Genomic DNA, 28000 nt, shown 5'->3' on the forward strand with positions numbered 1-28000 from the left:
AGGCCTGTCAATATAGTACCAAATATATTTCTGACTTTTTAATAATGTAATAAATACAGATAGAGGCAGGTATGCAAGAAAAATAATCAAACTCCAGCACAGTTGTGTCTGAAATCTGCCATGACCTAATTCAGACAAACGACTGACATATATCTCTTGCAAACTGATATTTTCCCATTTGCAAGTCACTCATTATAAATTATTTTTAGCCGTGTGGTACAAAGTATTAATTACAGCACATGCTATAAAGTGTGCTTACATTGGACACATGACATTAGAAAATATGTTAAAAAGTCTAATGTAAACCAGTGTTCTAGCTAGGATTTTGATCGGGCAGGGCGCTAATTTAATTGTAGGGCATTTTTAACACGAAAATCTTATTTTTGAGGCAAGTGCTGGATATGATCGAATTTTTTACATTCATAAATATCGTATATGTAGGAATATCTATGCTGGTTTTAATTTACAAAACGTTTTTGGAGGGAGTGGGACAATCAATTTGTAAACCCAAATTTATTATTCTTAAATTTGGATGTTTGATGAAACAGTACATTCATTGCCGTATGCAATATTATTGTACTAATGTACTAAATATAGACACTATTAAAAAATATCTCGTTCCAGCCAGTGCAACACAACTGGAATGTGCCGTGGTATGTGTTATCCTGTCTGAGGGATGGTGTATATAAACGATGAAACTGATGGAAAAAAGTAGCGGGTTTTTCTCTAAGACTAAATTTCAAAATTACCAAATGTTCGACATCCAATAGCCGATTATTGACAAATCAATATGCTCTAGTGGTGTCATTAAATAAAATCAAACTTTAACTATTAAAATGTTTTACAAAAGGTTGGATCACCTAAAAAATCATATTCTTTTTTTATTATATATAATATTTATACCATTTAATATCATGCCGAAATGTAATTTAAAATAAATAAATGAAATAATTAAAAGAAATCAAGAAATGAAAAAAAAGAGAATGATTAGAAATAAATAAAAAGAAATAAAGAAATAAAAGAACAAACAAATTAAAAAATTGACATAAGGATATATTTGTAACACGTTGCTCACTGCATTTAAATATGGCTATTATTGCATGTCAAGGTCTAGATAGATTTCATTGAACAGCTTTTGTAGACATGCTTTTAACAAAACAGTTATGCCGTCATAGACCAAATAACCAGTGTTGCTAGTTTACTCTGTGCCATATTATAAAGATGCAATCAATGTGTCATTGATAAGGACTACTGACATCAGATAAAACTATATGTATCTTGGTCTGGGTATTTGCAAAGGCAACAATTACTTTCAAAAATTTACTTTAATTTTTTTTCGCATTTGACGTTCTGTCGAAGTTTATCATGATGGTCTACTTTCAACTTGGTGTTTGCTAGGTGGTGTGTGGTTATGTGCTTGACAGTGTGAGGATTACTTTGCATTCAAGCTTTGTAAGACTGTCTGTCCGCTCGTCTGCAGTCATATCGACTAACAATAGAAAAGAAAAAAAAACATATCACGTTACTGCTGTTGGCTTTCACAATATATTGTCAAACGTTTTTTAGTTGGGAATTCAGACTCGTAACAACACTACACGCATTGAGAGAAAAGCAAGATTCAACAAACACGGCAGGGCGGCACAAAACGGGGGCAGGGCACAGCACCCCTCTATTTATTGCTAGCTAGAACACTGTAAACATGATTGTGAGGTCACACATCTATTACCAAACACATGTTAAAGAGTCTAACGTAAACATGATTGTGAGGTCACACATCTATTACCAAACATATCTCAAAATCATTCAAAGTAAATGAAAAATACAATTTCTGTATACAAACACATATACATCAACATACAGCTAATAAATACAATATCACACTCTGTTAATAAAACAATATGCCTATTTATTTCATGCTTGTACACACTCAAGTATTATTATTTCATCTGTCCTATATATCTCTCTCTCTCTATATATATATATATATATATACATACATGTGTGTGTGTATATATATATATATATATGTATCTATCTCTCTCTCTCTCTCTCTCTCTCTCTCTCTCTCTCTCTCTCTCTCTCTATATATCTCTATATATCTATCTATCTATCTATCTATCTATCTATCTATCTATCTATATATCTATATATATATATATATATATATATATGAGTTATGAGGTAATTTCATGGGTGTGGGTCTGCACAATGCCAAGTGAATACACTCAGCTATAGTTAACAATTCACCCATCTAAAGTTTCACCACAAATGTCTGCTTTCTGGAAATAATCATAATCTCAAAATAATGCATGTTCACCGAGATAAATTCTGATGAACCTGTTCTGTAATTCAAGTCAAACATCCTGCTTACTTTCAAAGATAAATTCTAATAACTACTTGTTCAGTGAGCTAAATGCTGATGATCAGCTTATTAGAGGGGCTAATTTCCAATTCTGACAATAATGCTTTCTCAATTAGCCAAATTTTGTCTGATTCTGCTTGCTCAATTCTGAAAATCCTGTCTACTCAGTGATGTAATTTAATAATCCTGCTTGCTCAATTCTAAAAATCCTGTCTACTCAGTGATGTAATTTAATAATCCTGCTTGCGCAATTCTAAAAATCCTGTCTACTCAGTGATGTAATTTAATAATTCTGCTTGCTCAATTCTCAAAATCCCGTTAGTGAGGTAATTTAATAATCCTGTCTTCTTACTGAGGTAAACTGATGATCCTTACTTGCTCAAAAGCTAAATCATAATAATCCTGCTTGCTCAACAAGCTCAATTCCATAAGCATGTCTACTCGGTGAGATAACCTGAACATCCTAATTGCTCTGCACCATTTTTATTATCCTGTTTGTTCAGTGTACTAATGTCTGTTCCTCAAGCTCACTCGGTGAATTACGTTCTTTCTTCTCAGTTAGCTTGATTCTGCTTCCTCCTCCGGGTCTTCAGTTTGTGTGAAGTGGACTAGATGTGAACCCTTCATGACAGATGCTCCCTCTCGAAACAGAATTTTCTCCACAGTGCCAGGCCGTGGTGCCCGGATTATATACTGAAACAAACAAAAACAGTGGAATTAATAGTTATAGACAGATTATTACTCTTATTAAGATGACCGGCCTCGGTGGCATCGTGGTTAGGCCATCGGTATACAGGCTGGTAGGTACTGGGTTCGGATCCCAGTTGAGGCATGGGATTTTTAATCCAGATACCGACTCCAAACCCTGAGTGAGTGCTCCGCAAGGCTCAATGGGTAGGTGTAAACCACTTGCACCAACCATAACTGGTTCAACAAAGGCCATGGTCTGTGCTATCCTGCCTGTGGGAAGCGCAAATAAAAGATCCCTTGCTGCCTGTCATAAAAGAGTAGCCTATGTGGCGACAGCGGGTTTCCTCTAAAAAAGAGTGTTAGAATGACCATATGTTTGACGTCCATTAGCCGATGATAAGATAAAAAATCAATGTGCTCTAGTGGCGTCGTTAAATAAAACAAACTTTACTTATTAAGATGATAAAGTGTCTATATCAGATATTTTGTTGTATACTCAACAAAATTAATTAAGGGCCAGTACATTTTTGTGTGCATCATATATAAAATGTTTGAAGTAGAAGTATTCTGTAATCAAAACTCGCTAAAATAATGTGACATTAACAAAGAAATACCAAAAATATACTGGCCCTTAAATCAATTTTTTATTTATGCATCACAAAATCATCTCTTATGCAGACCTCACTGCAAAAACAGATTGATGGGTTTAATTAATTGCCCCCCTAAATTAAATAATAGGGAGCCGTTTAAGATATTACCATATTGAAAATTGATATTTAATTCTTTCTAGAACTATATTTTAAAATTCACATGCTAAGGGGAGGTAAAAATTAATCTCCTTGAACTAGTTTCAACGTGGAGATGAGATAGCCAGTCACAGTTTCTGTAAAAGTTTCACCTTACATCCACCTTAGATTAAAACACATTGCATTCTGCTGCATCACAAAGACAGATATCAAAGTGTTACCAGCAGTTGTCTCAACAAAGAGTTAACAACAAAGAGTTTTTTGTGTAGTTTTCATGACATAGGACTGTATTACTACTACACCATTACCATTGTCTTTTCTGTTACATTCTGTTCTTGCCCTCGTCATTTCTTTTACATTTTATTCTTGCCCTCGTCTTTTCTTTTACATTCTATTCTTGCCCTCGTCTTTTCTTTTACATTCTATTCTTGCCCTCGTCTTTTCTTTTACATTCTATTCTTGCCCTCGTCTTTTCTTTTACATTCTATTCTCAACAGACTGCCATATAATGGAAGGAAGGAAGCAATGTTTTATTAAATGATGCACTCAACACATTTTAATTAAGGTTATATGGCATTGGACATATGGATGAGGACCACACAGATAATAAGCGACAAAACCCGATGACACCATGCAATGGTCTACGGTTTCCAAATTAACAGCAAGGGATTATTTTATATGCAGCATTCTGCAGACAGAATAGTACATACCACAGCCTTTGTTACACCAGTCATGGAGTACTGACTGGAACAAGAAACAGCCCAATGGGCCCACAGACGGGGATCGATCCCAGATTGACCGTGCATCAGGCAAGTGCTTTACCACTGGGCTCCATCCCGCTCCAACAGACAATGAATATCAGAAGTCAAGAAGAAGAACAACAAGCTGACTGAATTACCTCCATCTTCATGGCGATCATAGACACCAGAGGATCCCCAGCTTCAACCTCAGACCCCTCCTGGACAAAGATCTTCTCCACAACGCCAGGCATGGGGGCCACCGCATCACTGGCTGCTCCACTACTGGCCTCCGGGGTGAGAAACTTGGGCACGGGAAGCGTCAGTTCGTGACTTCCATTCTGAAATCGGGTACAAATGTCATTCTTGAAAAACTGCAATTTTGAAAGGGTGGAGTATACAATTTCAATGGGGTACTCAAACAATATTAGAACATGTGAATGTAGTGTGTCAGCCTGCCTGTCTCTGTTCTCCCAATGTTGTTTGTATTTCTCAATGTGTGTGTCTCTCCCTCCTTCCCCATTTCTCTATCTCTGTGTATGTCTTGTGTCCCTAACTTTCCCCACCTCTTTTTATAAAACTAAATATAAAAATATGGATATAATATGTACTTTAATATTTAATATATTTCAAAATTAACATTCCATTTATTTTTTCATGCTAAAGTATTGTTAAAAATACAATCATTCATCATTACAAAAATTAGCATCATGGCAACACTTCTTTAATTTTTTTCGATCAAAGAATTTTCTTGCAGTATTATATACCGTAAGTCGATGATTTATTAACTAAATACATTTTCTTTTAAAATAGTCTCTATAAAAATCAGCAACTGGCTAATTACTATGGCTACTGATAGAATGAGCCACATGTTTTTTTGTTTGTTTTTCTTCACAGTGTCCTCACCAAGGTAAAAAGATGAAGCGAGTTGTGCTGTCTGACCATGGACGTAGTGGACTGGACACCATCAATGGTACAGGTCAGCGTCAGACCCTTGGGTGTTTGATCACACTGACCTAACACTGTGTACTGTGCGTCACCAACCCGGACCAGGAAACTACGGCTGCCATTGTTAGACACCTCCACATTGATCTCTAGAAGATAAACAAAATACTAAACAAATATTGTCAAGATGAATGACAATCAAAAATCAATGAAAGGCCATAACATCACAGAACACTAAACAGGGCTATGCTTGGCTTAAAATAACTATGGTTGACAACAGTCACTCTTCACACCCTTGTTTTGGATTCATGCACAATAAATATAACAGTAATATTTTGATGTGACATAACTGACAAATGGTACTTTTTTATTTCTTTCATCTTTTAAACTTAAACTTAATATTTTATCTAAAATTATAAAAAAATAAAAACATATCGAACTGTAAACAGGATTGTCTGCTTAGTAAATAACTTGGAACTACTTTGACAGGGATCAAGTTAAGTAGACTGATTTTTATTTTAATGTGGCAAAGCACTGTAATACATGCACATGTACTAATAATTTTGAATTTGAATGACATCACTTTGCATCTTCTTACTTAAAATAAATAACAATAAACTGGGTATAGGACGTTTCTGTTTTCATAAAGATGGAAAATGTTAAAGCAAAATTGCTATTGAAATTTTTTTGGTTGAGAATTACTTGCTTGAGTGCGATCGCACTCATACAGCGCACATAATTTCAATTTGGTGTGTGAAAAATAACGCATGTTGCATTTAACAAACACCGCACATAAAATAATTTTGTATATTTAATGCCACTATTTACCGTATGTAGCTGATAGAAAGACCCATTTAATAATACCAGAAAAACAAAAAATGTGAAGAGAACAGTAGCATCCATACCTAGCTTATAATATATGCCTGGTACTTATCTTTGCTATACAAATCGAAAAACACTGGTTTAATAGACATCTGTGAAGATGTACCAATCTGATCAAAACTCCTTTGCTAATTTAATTTATTATTAATTAGAAACAGTCTACTTTTGTAAGGTAATAGATCACACGTTTGATAAGGTTAACTGTTTATATAGTTATGAGAAAAAGGAATTGAATTAAATAGTGGCTTTCTGTAGCCTACACAATTGTACTCGTTACGGTAATCAGTGAAGTCGGTAAAATTGTCTCGATTAGTTTATAACTGTTAGCCTAAAAAGCTTACGTGAGGTCTCGAAAATGGCAAGCAATGTAACTTTTTACTTTCTTTAAAAAAGAAATGAAATTGAGACAAAGACAATTCAAAAGTAGACGCAATAATATAAAGAAGGAAAAGAAATGATAATAGGCCTAGGTCTCGTTTACCAAAAAAACACCCAAAACCCCAAACAATTTATTACGTCTATTATTTAAAAATATCAAATAAAACTTCATTTACACATTTGTGTTTCAGCAAGAGATTAATGAATGTACATCTATTATTTATAGGTGTATATATGTACAAAATATAGTAACAGTAATCATAGCCGACTATTTAATTTTTGTTTGTTTCAATATGTTTGTTAGAAAGTCACAGACCATATTACTGGAACATGATTTGATGCGCAGTATTCTGTGGCATATTGACCAATCAGAGTTACCAGGGTCAGATAATTTTTACCCTTGGAACTCTGGGCTGCGTTCAACCAGACCGAGCGGAAATTTTTTCGCTAGACTGGTTTAGGTACCTCATGTTAAACCAAGTAGCCAGTCTGGGAGCCAATCAAATACATGTAGTTCGCGAACGTTAGCATTTACTGGCTGAAATTAGGGCTGGTTGCACGCACACGCTGGTCTACTTGATAACTTGTTTCGCATTTATGATGGTGTCTAAAATTATGGTGTTTTTTAGATTATCTGTATTATGGCATCCTACATTTGGAATAAAATCCTTTGTAATGACAGATTTTGGGACCATTCTAGATCAATAACGAAATGCTGACTTGACAGATATCAGAGCCGTTCGTAACTAGGTCAAATGACGTTACAAAGTATTGAGGGAGGGAGACTGGTTGCGTAATTGTTGAATTAAAAATGCCATGTGAATATCAATGCCATAACCAACACTACCAATTGAACTAATTGTAGGCCTACGTAACAAGTTATTTAAAAAATAAAAATAATAATATGAGGGATCTAATTCAGTTGGTAGTGCACACCTGAGATGCTTGGGTCGTAGTTCTAATTGAACCACCTCCTTATGACCAGTGGGTTTTTTCATCACAACTATCGTAATCATGTTCACTGTACATGAAATTCAAAACAAGTTGATTCCTACACATGTTTAGCTGCACGCTCATCAAACCATCTAACACTGAAAAGGTATCCAATTGTGTGCATCAAATTATTTGAATAGTACCTATTGTAATTAAAAAATAAAATTGTCTGCATCAGTGTATGTCATAATTAGATTTCTATAGCACTGCTCCTGCAATTTTTTATTCACACCATTCCTGATAGGGAAAAGAAATCAGACTACACAAATGAACCAAACGATGTAAAATTAGAAGTAAACATCATTGGTTTATTTGTTAATTTTTGCAACGTATGTCTCTATATTTACATGTACCAATTACTTCATAAATTAATAATGCTTAATTTTTCACTCGCCTTAGCATTTTGATGAGTGTGATTTTTCACTCGCCTAAGCGTTTTGAGGTATGTGATTTTCCTCTCGCCATTGTTTTTCAAAAGCCAAAGACTGAAGCACCTGAATATGTTTTGAAGAAAACCTTGTAAATTTTTTTTTTTTACTATTCACAAAATATGGATTTGAAGTGTAAATTACGGTAAGATTTGTTATACTTATTATGTTTGAAGCCAAAACAAAATTGCGAAATATGACCGCCATCGATCTTAAAGAGCAAGTAAAAATGATTGAGGGAATAATAATGTTCAGTTTTCTCCAACTAGACAAAAAGGTCACCTTTGAAGTAAAAAGGCAAGTTTTTAATATTTTTCAGGGGGTGGCATCTTGTTCCCCCCCATCTACCCACCCACAAGGTACTGCCCTAATAAATCAATATTGTTAAAATAAAAAATTATGGAGAATAATCAAAAGCCATATTTTAAAGCTGTCCTGACAAATATAAATAACAGATTTTATTTCTAGGAAAGGTTAAGAAAGTCTATGTAACTCTTGTTACCTGTATCTCCATCATAAAGTCTCAACTTCCTTGTCATTATCTCGTTAATACGGTGGCCAGCACACCAGGTGAATGGAGAAAATGGATCTGTGATAGAAAAATACAAATACAAAGAAGGATGGAAATGTTTTATTTAACAACACACTCAACACATCTTATTTACGGTTATATGGCGTCAGACATATGGTTAAGGACCACACAGGGCTACTCTTTTCGATTAGCAGCAAGGGATATTTTATATGCACTATCCCATACAGGACAGCACATACCACAACCTCTGATATACCAGTCGTGGTGCACTGGCTGGAGCGAGAAATAGCCCAATGGGCCCACTGACAGGGATTGATCCCAGACCGATCACACATTATAAATACAAAGTAAATGCAGTAACTTATATAGACTATGGACAGTATTTATTCCATATTATTGCATAAACTTAAAACATACTGCCAGAAGATAGTGAATACTACAATGGTACAAATAAGAAAAACAAAACCTGAACATTCTCTATTTATATGTTACCATGTTAAAATGTTTTAATACAGAATCATATGGCTGCTCACCTGCTAGAAATACATGTCTTCTTCTAAATATACATAAGGACCACAGCGATTACAAACAATACAATTTTTAAAGTTCTTTTTTGTACTAAAAATAGTGATGGGTCCTTCACAGTTAACTGATGACATCTGCTAATAGCTAGTTCTATTTAAATTTTGCATTAGGAAAATATATTAATAAGATGGTAAACAGAGATTGCAGCTTTAATATCATGTAAATTACCTTCAGTGAACTGGTTTTGTGTTATTAGTTTCTCTTGTTGCCAGAGGACCAGTCCGACAGCCGCATGACAAATGACATTGTCTGACATTATTTTGGGTGGGAAGAGATCGTCGTAATACTGAGGGATGAAGTCCGTGTTCACATTTCCTGCTTGGAATTGTGGGTGTTTTGCTAGGTCCACCAAGAACTCGATGTTTGTTTTCAGTCCCACAACCTGAGAAGGCATTGTAAATATATTTTAGCAAACTTTTTCAGTGGCAAACCAATTAGCTGGAAAAACAAAAGATGCCCCTTAAACTTGATATATTCAGTAAAACCATTCAAAAAAGACCCTCTGTAAACTGGATTTTTCGCAATACCCGACATTTTTCACAGTCCCTTTTAAATATCAATACAGGACAGAACCCCTTTAAACTGGATACCCCTTAAAATATAACTGTTTATGTTGTTCTGAGGGTGTTCGGTTTTTTTAAAGGGGTACCACCACTAGAAAATATTGATTACTTAAACATTAGCTTACTGAATGTAAAAAATTTGATAATTCTGACACAAAGTTTTCAGAGGAAACTCTCTATATTTGTTCACTAGTAGCAAGGGATCTTCTATATAAACTTTCCCACAAACAGAATAGCACATACCACCGTATTTGGTGTACCAGTCATGGTGCACTCGCCGGAACAAGAAATAACCCAGAACAGAACAGCACATCCCACAAACTTTGATATACCAGCCGAGAGACTGGTTCGATCCTTTGACTCACACTCTACCAACCAACCTAAATCCCGTCCCAACCTGTGCCCCATGACTTGATGTCAGGTCCCACGGGAAAAGGCATATAATAGAATTCTCTGCTGCTTTTCAGTAGGAATAGTCTTTGTAGTAATATTGGGTTTCCTCTATCTACAGGGCTTCTAGAATTTTTACAATTTTACAAAATACACTAGCAATGGGATTTGTGATTTTCACAATTTACTAGTCACAATTAAAAATTTACTAACCCTACTTTACTTAATACAATCTTACTAATGGTAATAATTGAATATGCTACTTAAAGAGGAAGATATAGATTGAAACACTAAGATTGGGGGGTGGAGGCAGGATATTCGCATTTACAAAATACTTAATGAAGCATTTGACACACAAAAACAAATTCACTAGCCGTTGGACATGGCAATATTAGTTATTTACTAGCCCAACATTGAATATCTCTAGCTATAAGAGTGGGGCTACGATAACCTAGAAGCCCTGATCTAGACCAAGTGTCAAAATATCCATTTGCAAAGACTCCAATCAGAGCTTAAAATGTTGTTAACGAAATATTGCCTTCATTTTTCTAGTGTGCTGCTAAATCCATATTACAGATGGCCAACAAATCTGTAAGTGGGTGTCTTCATCAGGAAGAACAAGTCACAACACTAACTGAACATCAAATTAGTAACATGAAGTGAAGTTTTAACAGTCAGTCCATTGGTAAGCTGGACAGGACACATTTTCAAAACACCAACACATCACATCACATCACATCACATCATAAGACAGGCATTCACACAGGACCCTCAATCCATCCTATCTTCTCTCTATTTCTGTTTGCTTAATTAAATAATTATGAATTCCATGAAAAACAGTGAAGTCAAACTCCAACCTGATAGTCTCGCAATGCTGATACTGTTTTCTTTAATGCAGACTGCCGGTCTGAGGACCAAACCACAAGTTTAGCTATCATAGGATCGTAATGAACTGACACATCATCACCTACAGAAAGAATGAAGAAAAAGATGAATAAAGGAAATGGTTTATTTAACGGCGTGACGCACTCAACACATTTTATTTATGGTTATATGACGTCGGTCATATGGTTAAGGACCACACAGACATTGAGAGAGGAAACCTGCTGTCGCCACTTCATGGGCTACTCTATTCAATTAGCAGCAAGGGATCTTTTATATGCACCATCCCACATACAGGATAGCACATACCATAGCCTTTGATATACCAGTTATGGTGCACTGGCTGGAACGAGAAATAGCCCAATGGGTCCACCAATGGGGATCGATCCCAAACCAACCGCACATCAAGCAAGTGCTTTACCACTGGGCTACGTCCCGCCTCCTTATTTCAATAAGAACAATTCTGTGGAATTAAATATTTACCTTGCCTACCATGAACTTACTTGGTGCATATCAAGCATATTTTGTGGGTTCTTTTGCCAATAGAAAACTCCAGGCAAGTCTTTATTCTCGGAAGAAGTGGAGATAAGAAGCAAAGTTTATAATTTGGAGGTTCTAAAATCAGAATAAACATTTCACCTTGTCTAACACCTGTCTCAATCCTCACACCTGGCTCGGCCTCAGGTGTGGACAGGTGTACCAAAGGACCCGCCCCAGGCATAAAACTATTGTTCGGATCTTCTGCATAGATTCTTGCTTCAAATGCATGACCTGTCAACTTTATTTCGTCTTGCTTTAGAGGTAATGTTTCACCACTCGCAACCTGAAATGAAGAAATAATGTTTATCAAGTAACCAGTATTGTATAAACTGCATGTGCAGGCCCCAACAAACAGTCTTGAAGATTTCTCAGATTATGTTTGTAAAGTTTGTTTTTGTTTAACACCACCACTGTAGCACATTGATTAATTAATCATCGGCTACTGGATGTCAAACATTTGCTAATTCTGACAGGTAGTCAACAGAGGAAACCTTCTATCAGATTATGTTTAATACCATCATAAAACAAGAATTCTGCAGAATTAAGTATCTCACTTACTAGCTTCACCAGTAAATGTTCATCTCAATGCATGTTAATTTTTTTTTTTTTAAATTCCATTAATTAATTTTACAAAAGACTTATGTGATGTGAAATTTATAATTAATATATAAGCTAAATAAATATATGTAGTTATATTTGTTTTTAAGACAAAAACAAGCTTTGTAAATTTGGCCTAATGCGTTTAGTTACCCGGATCTGCCACTCAACCAGGTCAGTTCCGGTTATCATCTCGGTAACCGGATGTTCAACTTGGAGTCGTGTGTTCATCTCCATGAAGAAGAACTTGTGATCCTTGTCCATGATGAACTCCACAGTACCTGAAACAACCAGCACTTTGACTCTCAAAAGCATAGCCAAGTACCCCATAACATGATAAACTGCAAAACATTCGGAGAAATAACTCTTCTTCTAGGATTAAACAAACAAGAGAACCAATTACAAACATTTTTACTTTCCACTTGCCATTTCTATTACCATGGTAAAACATAATATACTAAAACTTGTACATTGAAATACAGACATATTTTGTGTGTATCATAAATGATGTTCAAAAGAGAGTTGATTATACACTTTTGAGAGATTATTAAACTATTTCTAGGCATTCAGTTGCCACATATTTTAGCAAGATAGTCAATTTGTATTTAAATTCTCCTGTATTATGATGAATCAAGTAATTGTCAATTCAGTTTGTATTCTAATATCTCCTGTATTATGAATCAAGCAATAGTCAGTTTGTATTCCAATATCTCCTGTATTATAAATCAAGCAATAGTCAGTTTGTATTCCAATATCTCCTGTATTATGAATCAAGCAATAGTCAGTGTGTATTCTAATATCTCCTGTATTATAAATCAAGCAATAGTCAGGTTGTATTGTAATATCTCCTCTATTATGAAGCAAACAATAGTCAGCTTGTATTCCAATATCTCCTGTATTATGAATCAAGCAATAGTCAGTTTGTATTCTAATACAAGCAATAGTCAGTTTGTATTCTAACATCTCCTGTATTATGAATCAAGCAATAGTCAGGTTGTCTTCTAAATTCTTCTGTATTACTAATCCAGGAACATACCAGCTCCCACATAGTTGACAGCCTGGGCCGCCCTAACAGCTGCTGTTCCCAGTGACCTGCGAACTTCTTCTGTAATTCCTGGCTGAAAAAGAAAAGAAAAAGGAAACAAAATAATCAATCAGATTTCATATCAAAGACCGTTCTTCAGTATTTTGATAAAATAGCAATAATGCTGTTTTGGGGTTTTTAAAAGTAATACAGGGACCAATATTTCCAAATCTGAGGTAACCGGAAGTCGGTTCATGTGGTTTTTACCTAGGTAACCAATTGTTCGGTTACGTGAATTATATTTGCGTAACCCATGGGTTATCTGATCGGTTACCTCAAAATTACGTTGAAATTATATTTTAAATACATAGTTTTTAGCTGAAACAAAGTTAAAACAAATACAAAAGAAAATATTTTTAAAAAGAAAAGAAAATGTCTTTAATGCTTGCTAAAGTTAACAATATTATAAAAGAACTGAATATTAGCCCCAGTACTGAAACAAAATACAGGGGCGTAGCCAGAAAATTTTCTTAGAATTATGCAAAGGCGTGCCCGAGCGGGGAGATTTGGGGGGCCTCCCTCTGTGAAAATTTTAAAACTCAGGACGCCTGTAGATACATTTTAAAAAATCTTTTTTCGAATCAATTTTAAGAGGATATTTTATAGAACAATTACAGACAGCCTCGACTTATTCCCGGATTTTGTTTTTGCATTACGTACTGTGCGTAATGAGCGCTACGCCTTTGAAATAAATACTCATTTGTAGGGATTCCTTTTTGCGATTTGCGGTGGCTATGCTACTTTCACTTCATCGATGGTACTTATATACTACAGTGACGTTCCAAATGTGGGTTTTTTAAAGCTCATTATGCGATGTTAGTATTGTTAAATTTTTGTGACACATTTGGATTCCTGTTTACGTTAAAACTGTTTTTAACATATGTAAAATTATAGCCAATCCAATAGTATGTCTACAAGCGGTCCGAGCACATTTCTTTAAAAATGTTTTAAAACTGTAGACTGGTTGCAAGTTACAACTGTTGCAATATAACGTTGTTTACTGGTTTGCTGCGCATCAAGTATCTAAAAATCAGTCTAATTACATGTGGATCTAAAGACAGCCAGTTGGAGCTCATGTCCACCAATCAAAACCTTACTTGCAGAAACCTGCCAGTGATTTAAAAATAATTTGAAAACATTCCGAATTATCTTGAGGGTATACGACATGTTTCGTGTGAATTACGAATGCCTTAAAACATGTTTTATTTTATAAAATAAATAATTTGTAATGTAAAACTGAAGACTGGTTTATTTTTTTTCAATTTTATAAATAAATAAATAATTTTTAATGTAAAATTAAAAACTGATAACCCACCCCATACGTATTGGTATGGTTCGCTGTACTGCGGCCACTAAAATAGACTCGCCCGATATTTTTAGAATTTGTATGCTCCCAAATAACGTTATAAAAGGCGAAGTGTGATTGGTCAATATTTAAATTATTATTTACAGACGAAATGTTACCTGGACATTGGGGACTACGCAGTGTTGTTAGTTTTAAATCACTGGCAGGATTCTGCAAGTAAGGTTTTGATTGGTGGACATGAGCTACAACTGGCTGTCTTTAGATCCACATGTAATAGTGGAGCTAATTTTAATTAGATTGGTCTGCATGAATAAACTTCCTGTAATCGTGAAGATTGCAAGTTTTAATTTCTGAACGTTTACAGATCATGACGTAACCGATTTGCGGTTCGCGTAACTTTAATTTTGCGTAACCGACACGCGAACAGAATGGCGGTTCGCGTGAAATATTGTGCCCTGTAATATATATACACATGAAGCAAATGAACTGATTACCATTAAAATATTACTGTGGATTTAGAGTAGAAAACATCTGAAAATAATGTTAATTTATAAAAAGTCGTTTGACTTACAGCTGGGGCTTCCTCTATAATTTTCTGATGTCGTCTCTGTACGCTGCAGTCTCGTTCAAACAAATAAACATAGTTTCCATGTTTATCACCAAACACCTGAACCTCTACATGCCTGAAGCAAAATGATCAAAATACAAAAAATACAATTTTTAACTCTAACATTTCAAGTAGTTTGAAAAAAATAAAATAATAAAAGTGCATTTAAAAAAGGAAAAGGTAAAATGTTCGTAGAAATGCAAATTTGGTGAATGGTGCCCTGAGTCTTGAAACCTATAGGTTATGCAAAAATAAATTCAGATAACCAATTTTCTTTTTGCATAACCTATTATATCCATGTAAATGAGGTCTTAAATTTAACAAAAAATAGGTTTATGCCAAATTAGATTGGTGTGAGTGATTCTTGAATAAAAGGATCATTCTTGCAAGTTCCTAAAACCTGTACATACAGATGTACATAAAACTAATAAGGAATTGCAATTTTCCATTATAATATACAATACCAGTATTGTGCAGCAATCTGCATTAACTTGTAGTATGATTGGTGACTTGATAATGGAATAAAATGTTTACCATTCAACAAGACACTGATTTAAGCTACGTACACCTGGCTAATCCAGACACTGACAAGATGAGCCAAGTACACACACTCACCTGGGCGTGTCCACATATTTTTCTATCAACATGACATCATCTCCAAATGACTTCATGGCTTCTGACTGTGCTGATTCCAGCTGTGTGTTAAACTCGGCCTCTGTCATCACTATTCGCATACCCTGCAAACAAATCATTTCACCAAGGTAATTCGGTTTTGGGCACCGAAGACATCATGATGATATTAAAAACATCTCTAAAATTAGATTGTAGAAATACAAAAGTTTGTTTTGTTTAACAACACCACTAGAGCACATTGATTTATTAATCATCTGCTATTGCATGTCAAACATTTGGTAATTTTGAAATGTAGTCTTAGAGAGGAAACCCGCTACATTATTCCATTAGTAGCAAGGGATCTTTTAAATGCACTTTCCCACAGACAGGAAAGCACATACCATGTCCTTTGACCAGTTGTGGTGTACTGGTTGGAATGAGAAAAAACCCAATCAGTTGAATGAATCCACCAAGGTGGTTCAATCTTGCAACGCAAACACCTCAATCGAGCACTCAACCGACTGAGCAGAAATATAACTAAAAAAAAAAAAAATACAGTGGAACTTGCCTAAACCGATCCTTGAATAAACCGGATTCCTGTCAAAACCGGCCTGATTTTTCCCCTATGTCTTCTATGTATTAAAACCCTGAATAAACCGGAACCCGTCAATATTGGATACCAGATTTATTTTATACACCTGAAATGAAAATCCTTAATTAATTACCCTTGACAAACCGGCTAGTGTGTACACATGTGTCATGACACACAATGTCATCCATGTATAGACTGGCCTTGTGAATAGACTGGTGTTAATGGCGAATGTTGAGAACGATTACGACTGGTCACTAATCTCCCACACCTTGATAACCAGACAATACCAAGCTCTTAGATTAATAAAGAACAATTATTTTCTATTAACTGAGGTTAGAAGACCTACTGAATGCAAAGTTGAGTTCAGTCTAATTATAACCTCCCCTTTAGTTTGTTAGCTATTCATTCTGCGAAAATGTCGAAACCACCAGCTGCAAAACGGAGGTGTGTGGAATTGACATTAAAACATAAGATCAATTTAATTAAAGATTCCCAAAGATCTCAAATGAAACAGAAGGATTTAGCAGTTAAATATGGAATTGGCACATCAACTGTTTCTGATATCTTGAAGAAAAGGGCTGAACTTATTCAAGAATTTGAAAATAACACATATGATGAAAAAGGTCGATTCAGCACATTGTATAAATACAGTGAATTAAATGACTTAATGTGGAAGTGGTTTTCACAGGCGAGAGCTCAATGCATTCCGATATCTGGACCGATTATTAAAGAAAAAGCGGCAAAAATTAAGTTCATTTCTACACACCAGCTTAACGATTTTAAAGCTTCAAATGGTTGGCTAGACAGTTGGAAATCATGATATGCAATTAAAGATGTACTCCTGTTGCAACTTATGCAGCAATGCACTCTCAATGTGGATGTGACCAAAATTGCCATTTTCGATGAATATTTGCTGACGGAAGATCCCAGTGTTGAATTGGAGGATGCCGTGGTCAACCAGTATGTAAACTCAGAGAAATCTGATAACAATACGATCACGATGAGTGATGAAGAACAAGAAAACGATGATTTAGAAAATGCTGAATGTGCTCCAGTTGGAAGTGAAATGAGTAATAAAGATGCATTAGAACTTATCCAGAGACTAAGAAACTTTGCTTTGGCAAAAGACAAAACATATCTGGAAGACATTTTAAAACTGGAAACTACTTCCATGAAAATTATCCTGGAAAATGAGTGTGTGGCAAACCAAAAAACCCTGGACTTCTTTGTTAAATGACATGTATTGATGTATGTATTGTTTTATTAAAAGGTATTGTTTTACATGTATTAGTTATGCTCAGTAATCTTCAGAAAACTCTGACAAGGGAAATAACTCTGGTATGATTTTTGCTTGAACGAATGAAATCCGTGATAAACCGGATTACTCTTTAAACCGAATGTTTTTTACGGTCCCAAGGTGATCCGGTTTAAGCAAGTTCCACTGTACATCTGGTATATCAAAGGCCATGGTATGGGTTATAATGTCTGTAGAAAGGTACATTCAGACCTGCTGTAAAAGCCAGTTATATAAAGTAGCCCGTCTGTGTAAAAAGGCCACATTGTTATTCTCCCAAATCATCTAATATAGTATAAACTGGCCTGCATTAAGCAGCCAGCAACTTGTCTTAAAGGGCACTTTTTTACCCCCCCTCCCCCCTTTGGTGTCTGCTTAGCACAGGTTTGACTGTATATCTGTATATACAGGACACCTTGTCTGCCTTTCAGTAAGAGTAACCTATGTCACGGCAGGTTTCTTTTTTTACTAGAAAGTTTTGTTAAAATTTAGTTTTGTTTAACGACACCGCTAGTGCACATTGATTAATTAATCTTCGGCTATTGGATGTCAAAAATTTGGTAATTATGACATTGTCTTAGAGAGGAACCATGATACATTTTTCCATTAGTAGCATGGGATCTTTTATATGCACCACAGACAGGAAAGCACATACAACGGCATTTGACCAGTTGTTAAATGGATCTACCATGGTGCTTTGACCCTGCAACACAAGCATCTCATGCGAGCATTCAACCGACTCATTTCTTGCTCCAGCCAGTGCACCACGACTGGCATATCAAAGGCCGTGGTATGTGTTATCCTGTCTGTGTTATGGTGCATATAAAAGATCCCTTGCTGCTAATCGAAAAGAGTAGCCCATGAAGTGGCGACAGCGGGTTTCCTCTCTCTATATCTGTGTGGTCCTTAACCATATGTCCGACACCATATAACCGTAATTAAAATGTGTTGAGTGCATCGTTAAATAAAACATTTCCTTCCTTCAACCGACTGAGCTAAATCCCACCCCCACTAGTAAAAGGGTTTTAATTAACATTAAGACCAGGACCCATATTCACAAAATATCGTAAGCCTAGTTTTACACGTAAACGTAAATCTACGACTGAAGAGCTATTCACAAAACAACGAAAACGTAAGTTACGTGTAAAGTTGGACGTAAATATAAGAGTGCCTCAGGTTGCAACTAACGCTGCACGTAAGTTGTGTACATATAATAAATCAAGCACGATCGCCGTTATTTACTATTATTTACGGAAACTAGCAGCATTTCCAATAAATGAAGCAGTTTGCTATGGCGAACGCCCACGGATAGAACATATTTTTGTTCGTGATCGAACGGATGTTTTCGACTTGGCCAATTTCTCCTGAGTTATCTTTTCCTTTTTAAGAAATGTCCTCAAGTTCGTACCAAAACGCGGAGTTCCCACCAATACCAAAATGCCATGGTTCACTGTTCGCAATGTTATTGTTAGCCGATGACAAACAAAATTGTGTTTTGCGCATTTGTTATTTACCCGGTAGCCATCGTTTCTAATGTGTTTTTATTAATTACTCCAGTGAGAATGTTAAATCGTAGATTTACGTCCAATTAAGTTACGTTTATATTTACGACCATCTTTGAGAATAAGGTGCTTCTTGCACGTAAACGTAAATCTACGGCACACGTAAGTGCTAGTCGTAGACGTAGATTTACACTTTTTTGTGAATATGGGTCCAGACCTTCAATAGTCCAATAGTCATAACTTAATATGCTGGGGTGTCCTATTACACACCATTTCTTTCCTTTATTTCATCAATTACCCTGAACAAGATTTAGTTACCTTGCCACCTCCACCTCGGACAGCTTTAATCATTACTGGATAACCAATCCGAGCAGCTTCCTGTTTCAGTCTGTCCACTGATTGGTCATCACCATGGTAACCTTCAATTATAGGCACCCCAGCAGCTGACATTATGGATTTTGAAGTGCTAAAAATAAAATTGTACAATATAAACCTTTTTTACTTATGAAATCTATTGGTACTGATAGAGGTTGGTGTTCAAAAAGACTTTCATATTTGTATCTTTATTTAAAAAATTAAATATTAAAAAACCCCAACATAACTCAAATAAAAAACTCGCCAAAACATATGGTTTCCCAAAATATTATGGTAACCCAACCACTAGCAAGATTTTAACGTGGAATACAAATATTAATCGTGGCTCATATGTTATATCTTTATATTTATATCGCCCAAACAGGAAATTGGTCACAATTGGCAACCTGGCCACAGGCCATTTAGAGCCCTGTAACTGAAAACAAATTGTAAGAGGTTTTAATTTTATATCCCCAGAACTTTTGAATGTTGTTGTAATGTGAAAACATTTACTTTAAATAAAATGTCTATACGTCCAGTTTCTTTATGATCATCGTGATTTGTAATGACTAAAAAGCATTTTTACATGTTGATAAACAAAAGTGTTCACATATTAAAGATTTTACTTCGAAACGGTAAAGAAAATCTAATACTGTACATTTCACTTAAAACTAAATTAAAATATATACTGCATTTTTATTTGGAAACATTTTGTATGGATGAAAAACTTAATTTCACTACACATTTTCAGTCCCCACCCCCCCACAATGCTAAAAATAGTTGGGGTTTTTTTTACAGCCTAAACCCTGCTACCCTTAATCACAAACCTTTTGATGCCCATATCTCTGATGGCAGATGCAGGGGGTCCTACAAATATGACTCCTTCTTTCTCACATAATTCTGCAAAGTCTGTGTTTTCGGACAGGAAACCGTAGCCAGGGTGAATAGCCTGCAATACAAATATCAATAATATCGAAACAGTAAAAACACCTAACACCATTATGTTTGTAGTTTGTAACATATTTAATTTCGTAATCCAACATACAAGACTATCAAACAGATGCAACTGTCAGATAAATTCTAAAGTCACTACTACTGGCATTGGAAGTTTAGTTGTTAATCGATTTGCCTTAAGACCGGTAGATACTGGGTTCAAATCATAGTCCCAGCTCAGGGGCGTAGCTTAGTCTGGAGCGACCTGGGACGGTTTGAACCTGAACCTACTGGATCCATTTTGTCAAAAATTTTCCTAGAACCATATATGAATATCATAATACTGCACTGTAAAAAAATTTTCATCTCCAGCCTACTCCTCAGTGATTTTTTTTTTAAAGGCTTTATTTTCAGCTTCCATCCAATAAAAATTCAAGCATGCCGTCCTGGGAACACACCTCAGTTATCTGTCCAGCATGGTAGGTTAGTAGTTAATTTGTTAGTGAGAGAGAAGTTGGTGTAGTAGCCTCACAACTCCACACTGATCCATTGAAAACTCACTCTGGAGCTGCTACCGGGATGTCAACCCAGTACCTACTAGCCTTGAACTAAATCACTTAACCCTACTAGTCCATCAAAGGGACTAAATACATTTATTATCCACATGGTCAAACATAACCGAGTTAATAAAAACCATACGAAGCACATGTGTAATAACAAGTAATCATGTGACCAATTTGGGGAAACGATGTCATAACACGACGTTGCTTCCCCAACTCTAGCTTGGTTCATGTGAAATATTGTAATCGCTTATCAGAACGACGTCATTTCGTTGACTCCTTTTAGTTACATTTGAAACATTTTATCACTGTCCTTGTAATTCGTAAAAATTAAATAAATAATGTGATAATAAAAGAAATTATTACACTCACATGTCAGTTGTACTGATTTTACTAACCTTGTGTCAGGATTCACGTATTGCCGTCGCTATCACTTGGGCACGGGATTCACGTATTGCCGTCGCTATCACTTGGGCAATACAAGAATCCTGACACTCAGTTTGTAAATCAGTACAACACAAGCTGGTATAATAATGTCTGTGTATTGAAAATGTCAGATTTGATGTACCTGTGCCCCAGCATGTTTGGCGACCTCGATGATGGTATTTTGACGAAGATAACTCTCACTGGCTGCAGGGGGTCCAATACAATAAGCCTCATCAGCCTGAGAACACAATAAATCTTAATGCATTCCAAATAAAAGATATCCTGTCACAAAAGTAATCTGCAATGCTCTTAAAATAATATTTGTAGTATACTTGTTCTACTTTCAATTGAATATGTATTTACTGACAGCCATTAGACATTGAAGGAACGAAAAGTTTTATTTAACGACGAACTCAACACATTTTATTTACGGTTATTTGGCATCAGACATATGGTTAAGGACCACACAGATAATGAGAGAGAAAACCCGCTGTCGCCACTTCATGGGCTACTCTTTTCGATTAGCAGCAAGGATCCTTTATATGCATCATCCCACAGACAGGATAGCACATATCATGGCCTTTGTTACACCAGTTGTGGAGCCCTGGCTGGAACAAGAAATAGCCCAACCATCTAAAGACGGGGATCGATCCTAGACCAACAGTGCATCAAGCGAACGCTTTACCACTGGACTAAGTCCCGCCCCTTTGATACTGAAGTATACGTATAATGAAATTTAGCAAAGCCGTAATATTTCATAATACTAATGTCATAAACACAGCTGGGCTTTCAAGATTTTAATTTATCATCTACTAGTACATGAACATGTATATCAGTTATATAATTGATTGGATACTTGTTCAGTTATGTAATTGTATAGCTAACTGTACAGTGTATAGATTCATTTTACAGCCACTGATTGGCTGGCTAAAAAAAAGACTTTATAGTTGTCTTTTCACTACATCAGAACTTTAGCCGACCCATCAGAACACTCAGCTTCATATGACTTTCTAGCCAGTGCACCACGACTGGTATATCAAAGGCTGTGGTATGTGTTATCCTATCTATGGGATGGTGCATATAAAAGATCCCTTGCTGCTAATTGAAAAGAGTAGCCCATGAAGTGGCGACAGCGGGTTTCCTCTCTTAATATCTGTATGGTCATTAACCATATGTCTGACGCCATATAACCGTAAATAAAATGTGCTGAGTGTGTCGTTAAATAAAACATTTCTTTCTTTCTTTCATATGAATTTTTTTTTTTTTTCCAGACTAGAAAATACCTTGTACTTAAGTAAAACGAAGTGATTTTATTAATAAGTCTGTGAAGCCTGACTCACCAAGTGGACATGCAGGGCATTGTGATCGGCCTCACTGTACACAGCCACTGTTCTAATTCCCAGTCTCTTCGCCGTGTGCATTATACGACACGCAATCTCTCCACGGTTGGCAATCACTATCTTGTCGATTGGCTGTTTGGCTGACAGACAGTTTTATACATGTTGTTAGAGTGCACGTATAAATTTAAAAAAACAAAAAAACTTTAAAAATAGTCAATAAAAGATTAATGAAATGTAACAGGTGTATGTAGCAGACTTAACTTTTTGCAGTTTTTAATACATGAAATAAAAAAAATGTTATATAACAGTTGAATTAATCCTCATTGTTTTTGTTCTGTTTTTCTAAGTAAATATTATAATTAAAATGATTTTAATTAGTGAGATATAAAGTTTAGACAAATATTTTAAACATTTTAAAAATAAGAATAAAAAATTCCATTTAATTAATTTTTAGCTGCATACATACATTCATGAACGCTAAGAGGATTTCACATTCACAAACACAACTTTGGCTCAAGTTTCCTTAATTTATGCAAAAATATAATTATTACTTTCTCACCATAATTTGATAACTTTCTTCTTCCAGATCCGCATATTCCAAGCTGTGCTATATCCAATCTGCAATTAATATAATTATAGTTCACCTCTGGTTAGAATTTAACCATTATAGTGAAAGTGACACCAACAAAGATTTTCCCTAACAGTCCTCTTTTATACATAAACAGGACGTTCTGAAGAGTAGATCTCCATGTTGTTTTGTGTACATTATGCGTTATGGTTCAACTGCAAATATGAGGTAACTAACACAGTAGAAGAGCACCACACTATTTTCTAAACATCCTCTGGGGGCAACTAGTGAAAGTCAGTCAGTCTGAACTTTCAAGGCTGGGACGGCACACATATGTACTAGCTATTTTCTAAACACGCTCTTTTAACCAAAACATGAAAGTATGATATATGTTAAAAATGACAAAGGACATTTAAATGTACAATCAGTTACTAAAAACACTTACATAAAGGAAAACCTCACATGCTGAATAGCAACAAAGGTAACTTTACTAATGAGGGCCGAGACGTAGCCCAGTGGCAAAGCATTCGCTTGATGCGCGGTTGGTTTGGGATCGATCCCCATCAGTGGGGCTATTCGGCTATTTCTCGCTCCAGCCAGTGCACCATGACTGGTATATCAAAGGCTGTGGTATGTACTACCCTGTCTGTGGGATGGTGCATATAAAAGAACCCTTGCTGCTAATCGAAAGAGTAGTCCATGAAGTGGCGACAGCGGGTTTTCTCTCTCAATATCTGTGTGGTCCTTAACCATATGTTTGATGCCATATAACCGTACATAAAATGTGTTGAGTGCATCGTTAAATAAAACATTTCGTTACTAATGAACAGTTTAGGATTGTATGCTGTGTTTCTTCTTGTATACATGTGGCAGTAGGGGTGGGACATAGCCCAAAAATAAAGCAGTCACCCGATGTGTGATCAATCTTGATTACCATCAGTGGGCCCTCTGGGCTATTTCTCTTCCCTGCCACTGCTCCACAACCGATGTAACAATGGCCATGAAAAATACTAATATTGTCTATGGAATGGTGCATACAAACGCTCTCATGCTGCCATTAAAAATGAGTGGCCAATGGAAGGTTTCCTCTGTCATTATATGTATGATCCGACACCATTATACAACTGTAAACGGCAAATAAAAATGTGTGGAGTGCATCCTTGAATAAAACATTTTTTTCCCTAGCTTCTTGTAGTTTTAGCATTTACACTGGTAATGGACCTATAACAGACACGACACATAGCTCAGAGATGAAACACTTGCTCATTTAACTGATCGTCCTTGGTGAATTTGGGTTATTTCCAGTCCCATCTAGCACCCCACTACTGGTATATATACACACGAACATCACAGATTCTGTTAATGGCAAGTTCATATAAAAGATCCCTTGCTGCATTTTTGGTAGAAGTAGCCTGAATGGCAAAAGCAGGATTTCAGTGAATTTGTTCCCCTCCACCCACCATATCGTATACAAATAATATGCATGAGTTTAGAATGTGCTGAGGTGTCATTTAACAAACATTTCTTTTCATTTGCTTTCTAACCTGTAAGTTAATGTAAGTTACAGGGGATAATATTTTTAACATCTCAGGTAACCCGATACTGGTTCAATAATTTCTATTTACTTAGGTAACCAATATATATATATAATCTAAATACCTTTATATCTATTATTTTCAAGTTCGTATAACAACTTTTTCACAAGCATTTAACCGGAACATTAATAAAAGGGGGTGCTGTTGGGATTTTTTTCCTGTAGTGTGTGTATTAGTGATTAATGCGTGAACAAAATATTTACCAGTGAACTTATAAATGATTGATGTAATGGTATTTACCATCAAACTGGATTGTTGTTGTATTAGAGCAGGAATCTTTGACTACTGTTTGGGAGGCACAGACTGCTAAATATAACTGCAGTTTTGGCCATAATGAACAATGGTTGCTATTAATAGTTAACTGTCTAAATGTTCGTTTTGCTCTCTTTTTCAGAATAATACTATATTCAGGGCTAGCTCTGGGGTAATCAGAAAATTTCGCCAAATTGTCTTCGGTTTCATCTTAGGCAAACCTTTCCTTCAAAAATGAAGGCAAAACAAGTTTCTGAGAAAAAAAAAACCTTAGCTAGTGTTTATTTTTTCAGATAACATGTGTATGCCATAAATATTTTACAATATTAATAACATGTAGTATATATTAAATGCCCAACATAGCAGATAGGCCTATGCTACATTATTAAGAATATTTAAAAATCAACATGGAAGTGTTCAATGTACACTACTATAGCACCTTAAGTTGAATGAATTGATAATTTTTTATATTTATTTTGAGTAATTGAATGTGACAAATGCGGGTACACCACAAGACTACTTTATCCTCCCTGTACTGCCTGTAGGAGGTCTGCCACTCTCAGGACTGGCATGACAGAATGAAGCTAGTTCATGACCGCAACATCCCAATCATCCAGCGTTCGAAATACACACTTGTCCGTTTGTCCTGACAAGTGAAAATCTATTCAGACAAGCGAAATGTACCTTGGTGATTGTCCTGTGGACAAGTGAAAATTTTCAATGCAGTTTTTTCAAGCTTTGTACAAAGGAAAAAACAAAAATTTTCAATGCAGTTTCATTTTAAGCAATCAAAAACATAATCTTTGTACTTAAAACAAACAAGCCAGTTATTTGGACAAAGGAAAATATTAGCGGACAAATAGATTTCTAGATGTATTTTTCCATTGGACTAGTAAAAAAATACTGCTTATTTCTATCACTGTCATCTTGCCAAGTCGAAAAAATATACTGGTTAATATGATATTTAAAATCACTAATGTGTAAGTCACAAAGAATATATTCAGGGCTAGCTCTGGGTAATCAGAAAATTTCGCCAAATTATCTTAAAAATACAAAACCTAAAGCTATTTTCCAACAAAATATAAATTATAACGCATTATATTTTCGCCAAATTAAAAATAAACTTTGCCAATTGTTGTCAAAATTCGCAACTGGTGAATTTGGTGAGTGGCAGAGCTATAGCCCTGATATTGATTTATAAATGTTGTCAACTTAAACTGCTGTAAATAATGTTAGTTTTATGGGCATTTCAGCACATTTTGTTTTACATCCTGGTATAACTGACCTGTCATTTCGTGTCTGACTTTGCTAGATGTGATATTTTTCATATTACATTTTGTGTCATTTCTAAACAATAAAATCCTGGGCCCCGTTCCAAGAAAGAATTGTAGCTAAGATTAATTGTAGTGACATAAGGTAAATTTTACAACTGGCACCGTCAACTTACAGCCGTTCCACAAAGCAAAGAAAGAAAGAATGTTTTATTTAGCGACACACTCAACACATTTTACTTATGGTTATATGGCGTCAAACATATGGTTAAGGACCACACAGATTTTGAGAGGAAACCCGCTGTCGCCACTACATGGGCTACTCTTCTGATTAGCAGCAAGGGATCTTTTATTTGCGCTTCCCACACGCAGGATAGCACAAACCATGACCTTTGTTGAACCAGTTATGGATCACTGGTTGGTGCTAGTGGTTTACACCTACCCATTGAGCCGTGCGGAGCATTTCACAAAGCAACCTTACGGTAGTCGTAAGTGACCCTTTAATGATTAAATTCATTAATATATTTTTTGCAAAGAAGTACGAATTAGTTAAATAATAAATTGGTTACTGACTTTTCGGAACATCTTGGATGTATTCAATCCATGAAGTAATTTTGCCAGTTTATATGCTAAGCGAAAATTGCTGAATGCATAAGACATGTGAGTTATCTCCCGTATTTTCGTGTGATGGTCGTATGGTCTAGAATGTTTTTCATGGAACGCCGAGTTTTATAAAAGGTATTTGGTATGTATCAGATCTATTTTTACACAACAAGTTAGTATCTTTCTTAGAAAATTATCAAATCATCATCTAACTTCCATTTGACATCTACATCAGTGGCTTACAACTGCCTCGTACCTATTGTAAAGTTTCACAGTAATTTACGACGATAGTAAGCTATGCCGTGTCGTGGAACGGGCTGATGATCGTAGATAAAAATTAAGGTCGCGATGGTTAGGGTAGGTATTTATGGCGATAGTAGTGCTAAGATAGCTTCGTGGAAAGGGCCGCTGGGTTTTAAGAAAAAAAATATTCCGAAGGGCACAGTGGCAAACCAGGTAAGGTAGCACAGCATTTTTCTTGCCGTCAACACCGTAACATTTTCCTGGCATAACCGCAAGTAAGGAGTGCTGCTGTGAAATTTGAACCCTTAAATTAACCTTTAACAAGTGTTTAAAAATATCACGACATTACCAGCATGCGACAGTCACATTGCAATCGGTCAAGCATAATAAATATTGTGCATAAAGTTCACTGTCATGAATATGTAATGCAACCATTCCTTAATATCGGAGAAAATATACCTTTTTAGATTCCTTAGGAAGTCCAACGTTTTTGAGGCTCTCAAAGAAGCCATCTTTATGTTGAAATGTCGGGAGATCGACTTTCTCTTTAACAACTGTTTCAATGGACGTCACTGAATTATTTCCCTTTAACATACGTCACGCTATGT

The 28000-nt window shown here is 35.6% G+C and overlaps 1 protein-coding gene across 1 annotated transcript; it reads right to left on the reverse strand.

Annotated features, from left to right (window-relative positions):
- Window positions 1–2113: 2113 nt before the first annotated feature.
- LOC121392156 (methylcrotonoyl-CoA carboxylase subunit alpha, mitochondrial-like) lies at window positions 2114–27955 on the reverse strand. Its single transcript, XM_041523508.1, has 17 exons — window positions 27852–27955; window positions 23420–23478; window positions 22861–23000; window positions 21663–21758; window positions 20429–20550; window positions 19566–19713; window positions 15863–15984; window positions 15212–15323; window positions 13287–13368; window positions 12404–12531; window positions 11753–11936; window positions 11089–11198; window positions 9447–9660; window positions 8664–8750; window positions 5442–5629; window positions 4697–4876; window positions 2114–3055 (listed from the first exon to the last, which is right to left on the reverse strand). Exons 1-17 carry the CDS (start codon window positions 27902–27904, stop codon window positions 2921–2923), a joined length of 2160 nt encoding a protein of 719 aa, XP_041379442.1. The 5' UTR covers window positions 27905–27955; the 3' UTR covers window positions 2114–2920.
- Window positions 27956–28000: the final 45 nt, after the last annotated feature.

This window comes from Gigantopelta aegis, chromosome 3 (assembly GCF_016097555.1).
Source record: "Gigantopelta aegis isolate Gae_Host chromosome 3, Gae_host_genome, whole genome shotgun sequence".
Taxonomy (NCBI): Eukaryota; Metazoa; Mollusca; class Gastropoda; order Neomphalida; family Peltospiridae; genus Gigantopelta; species Gigantopelta aegis.

Excerpts from the sequence above, each read along its gene's own strand:
- LOC121392156 (XM_041523508.1), bottom strand. The coding sequence starts at position 27,904 with ATGGCTTCTTTGAGAGCCTCAAAAACGTTGGACTTCCTAAGGAATCTA. Across the intron at positions 23,479-27,851 it reads TTCCTAAGGAATCTAAAAAG|ATTGGATATAGCACAGCTTG; the intron begins GTATATTTTCTC and ends TATTAATTGCAG. Across the intron at positions 15,985-19,565 it reads TCCGAGGTGGAGGTGGCAAG|GGTATGCGAATAGTGATGAC; the intron begins GTAACTAAATCT and ends ATTTGTTTGCAG.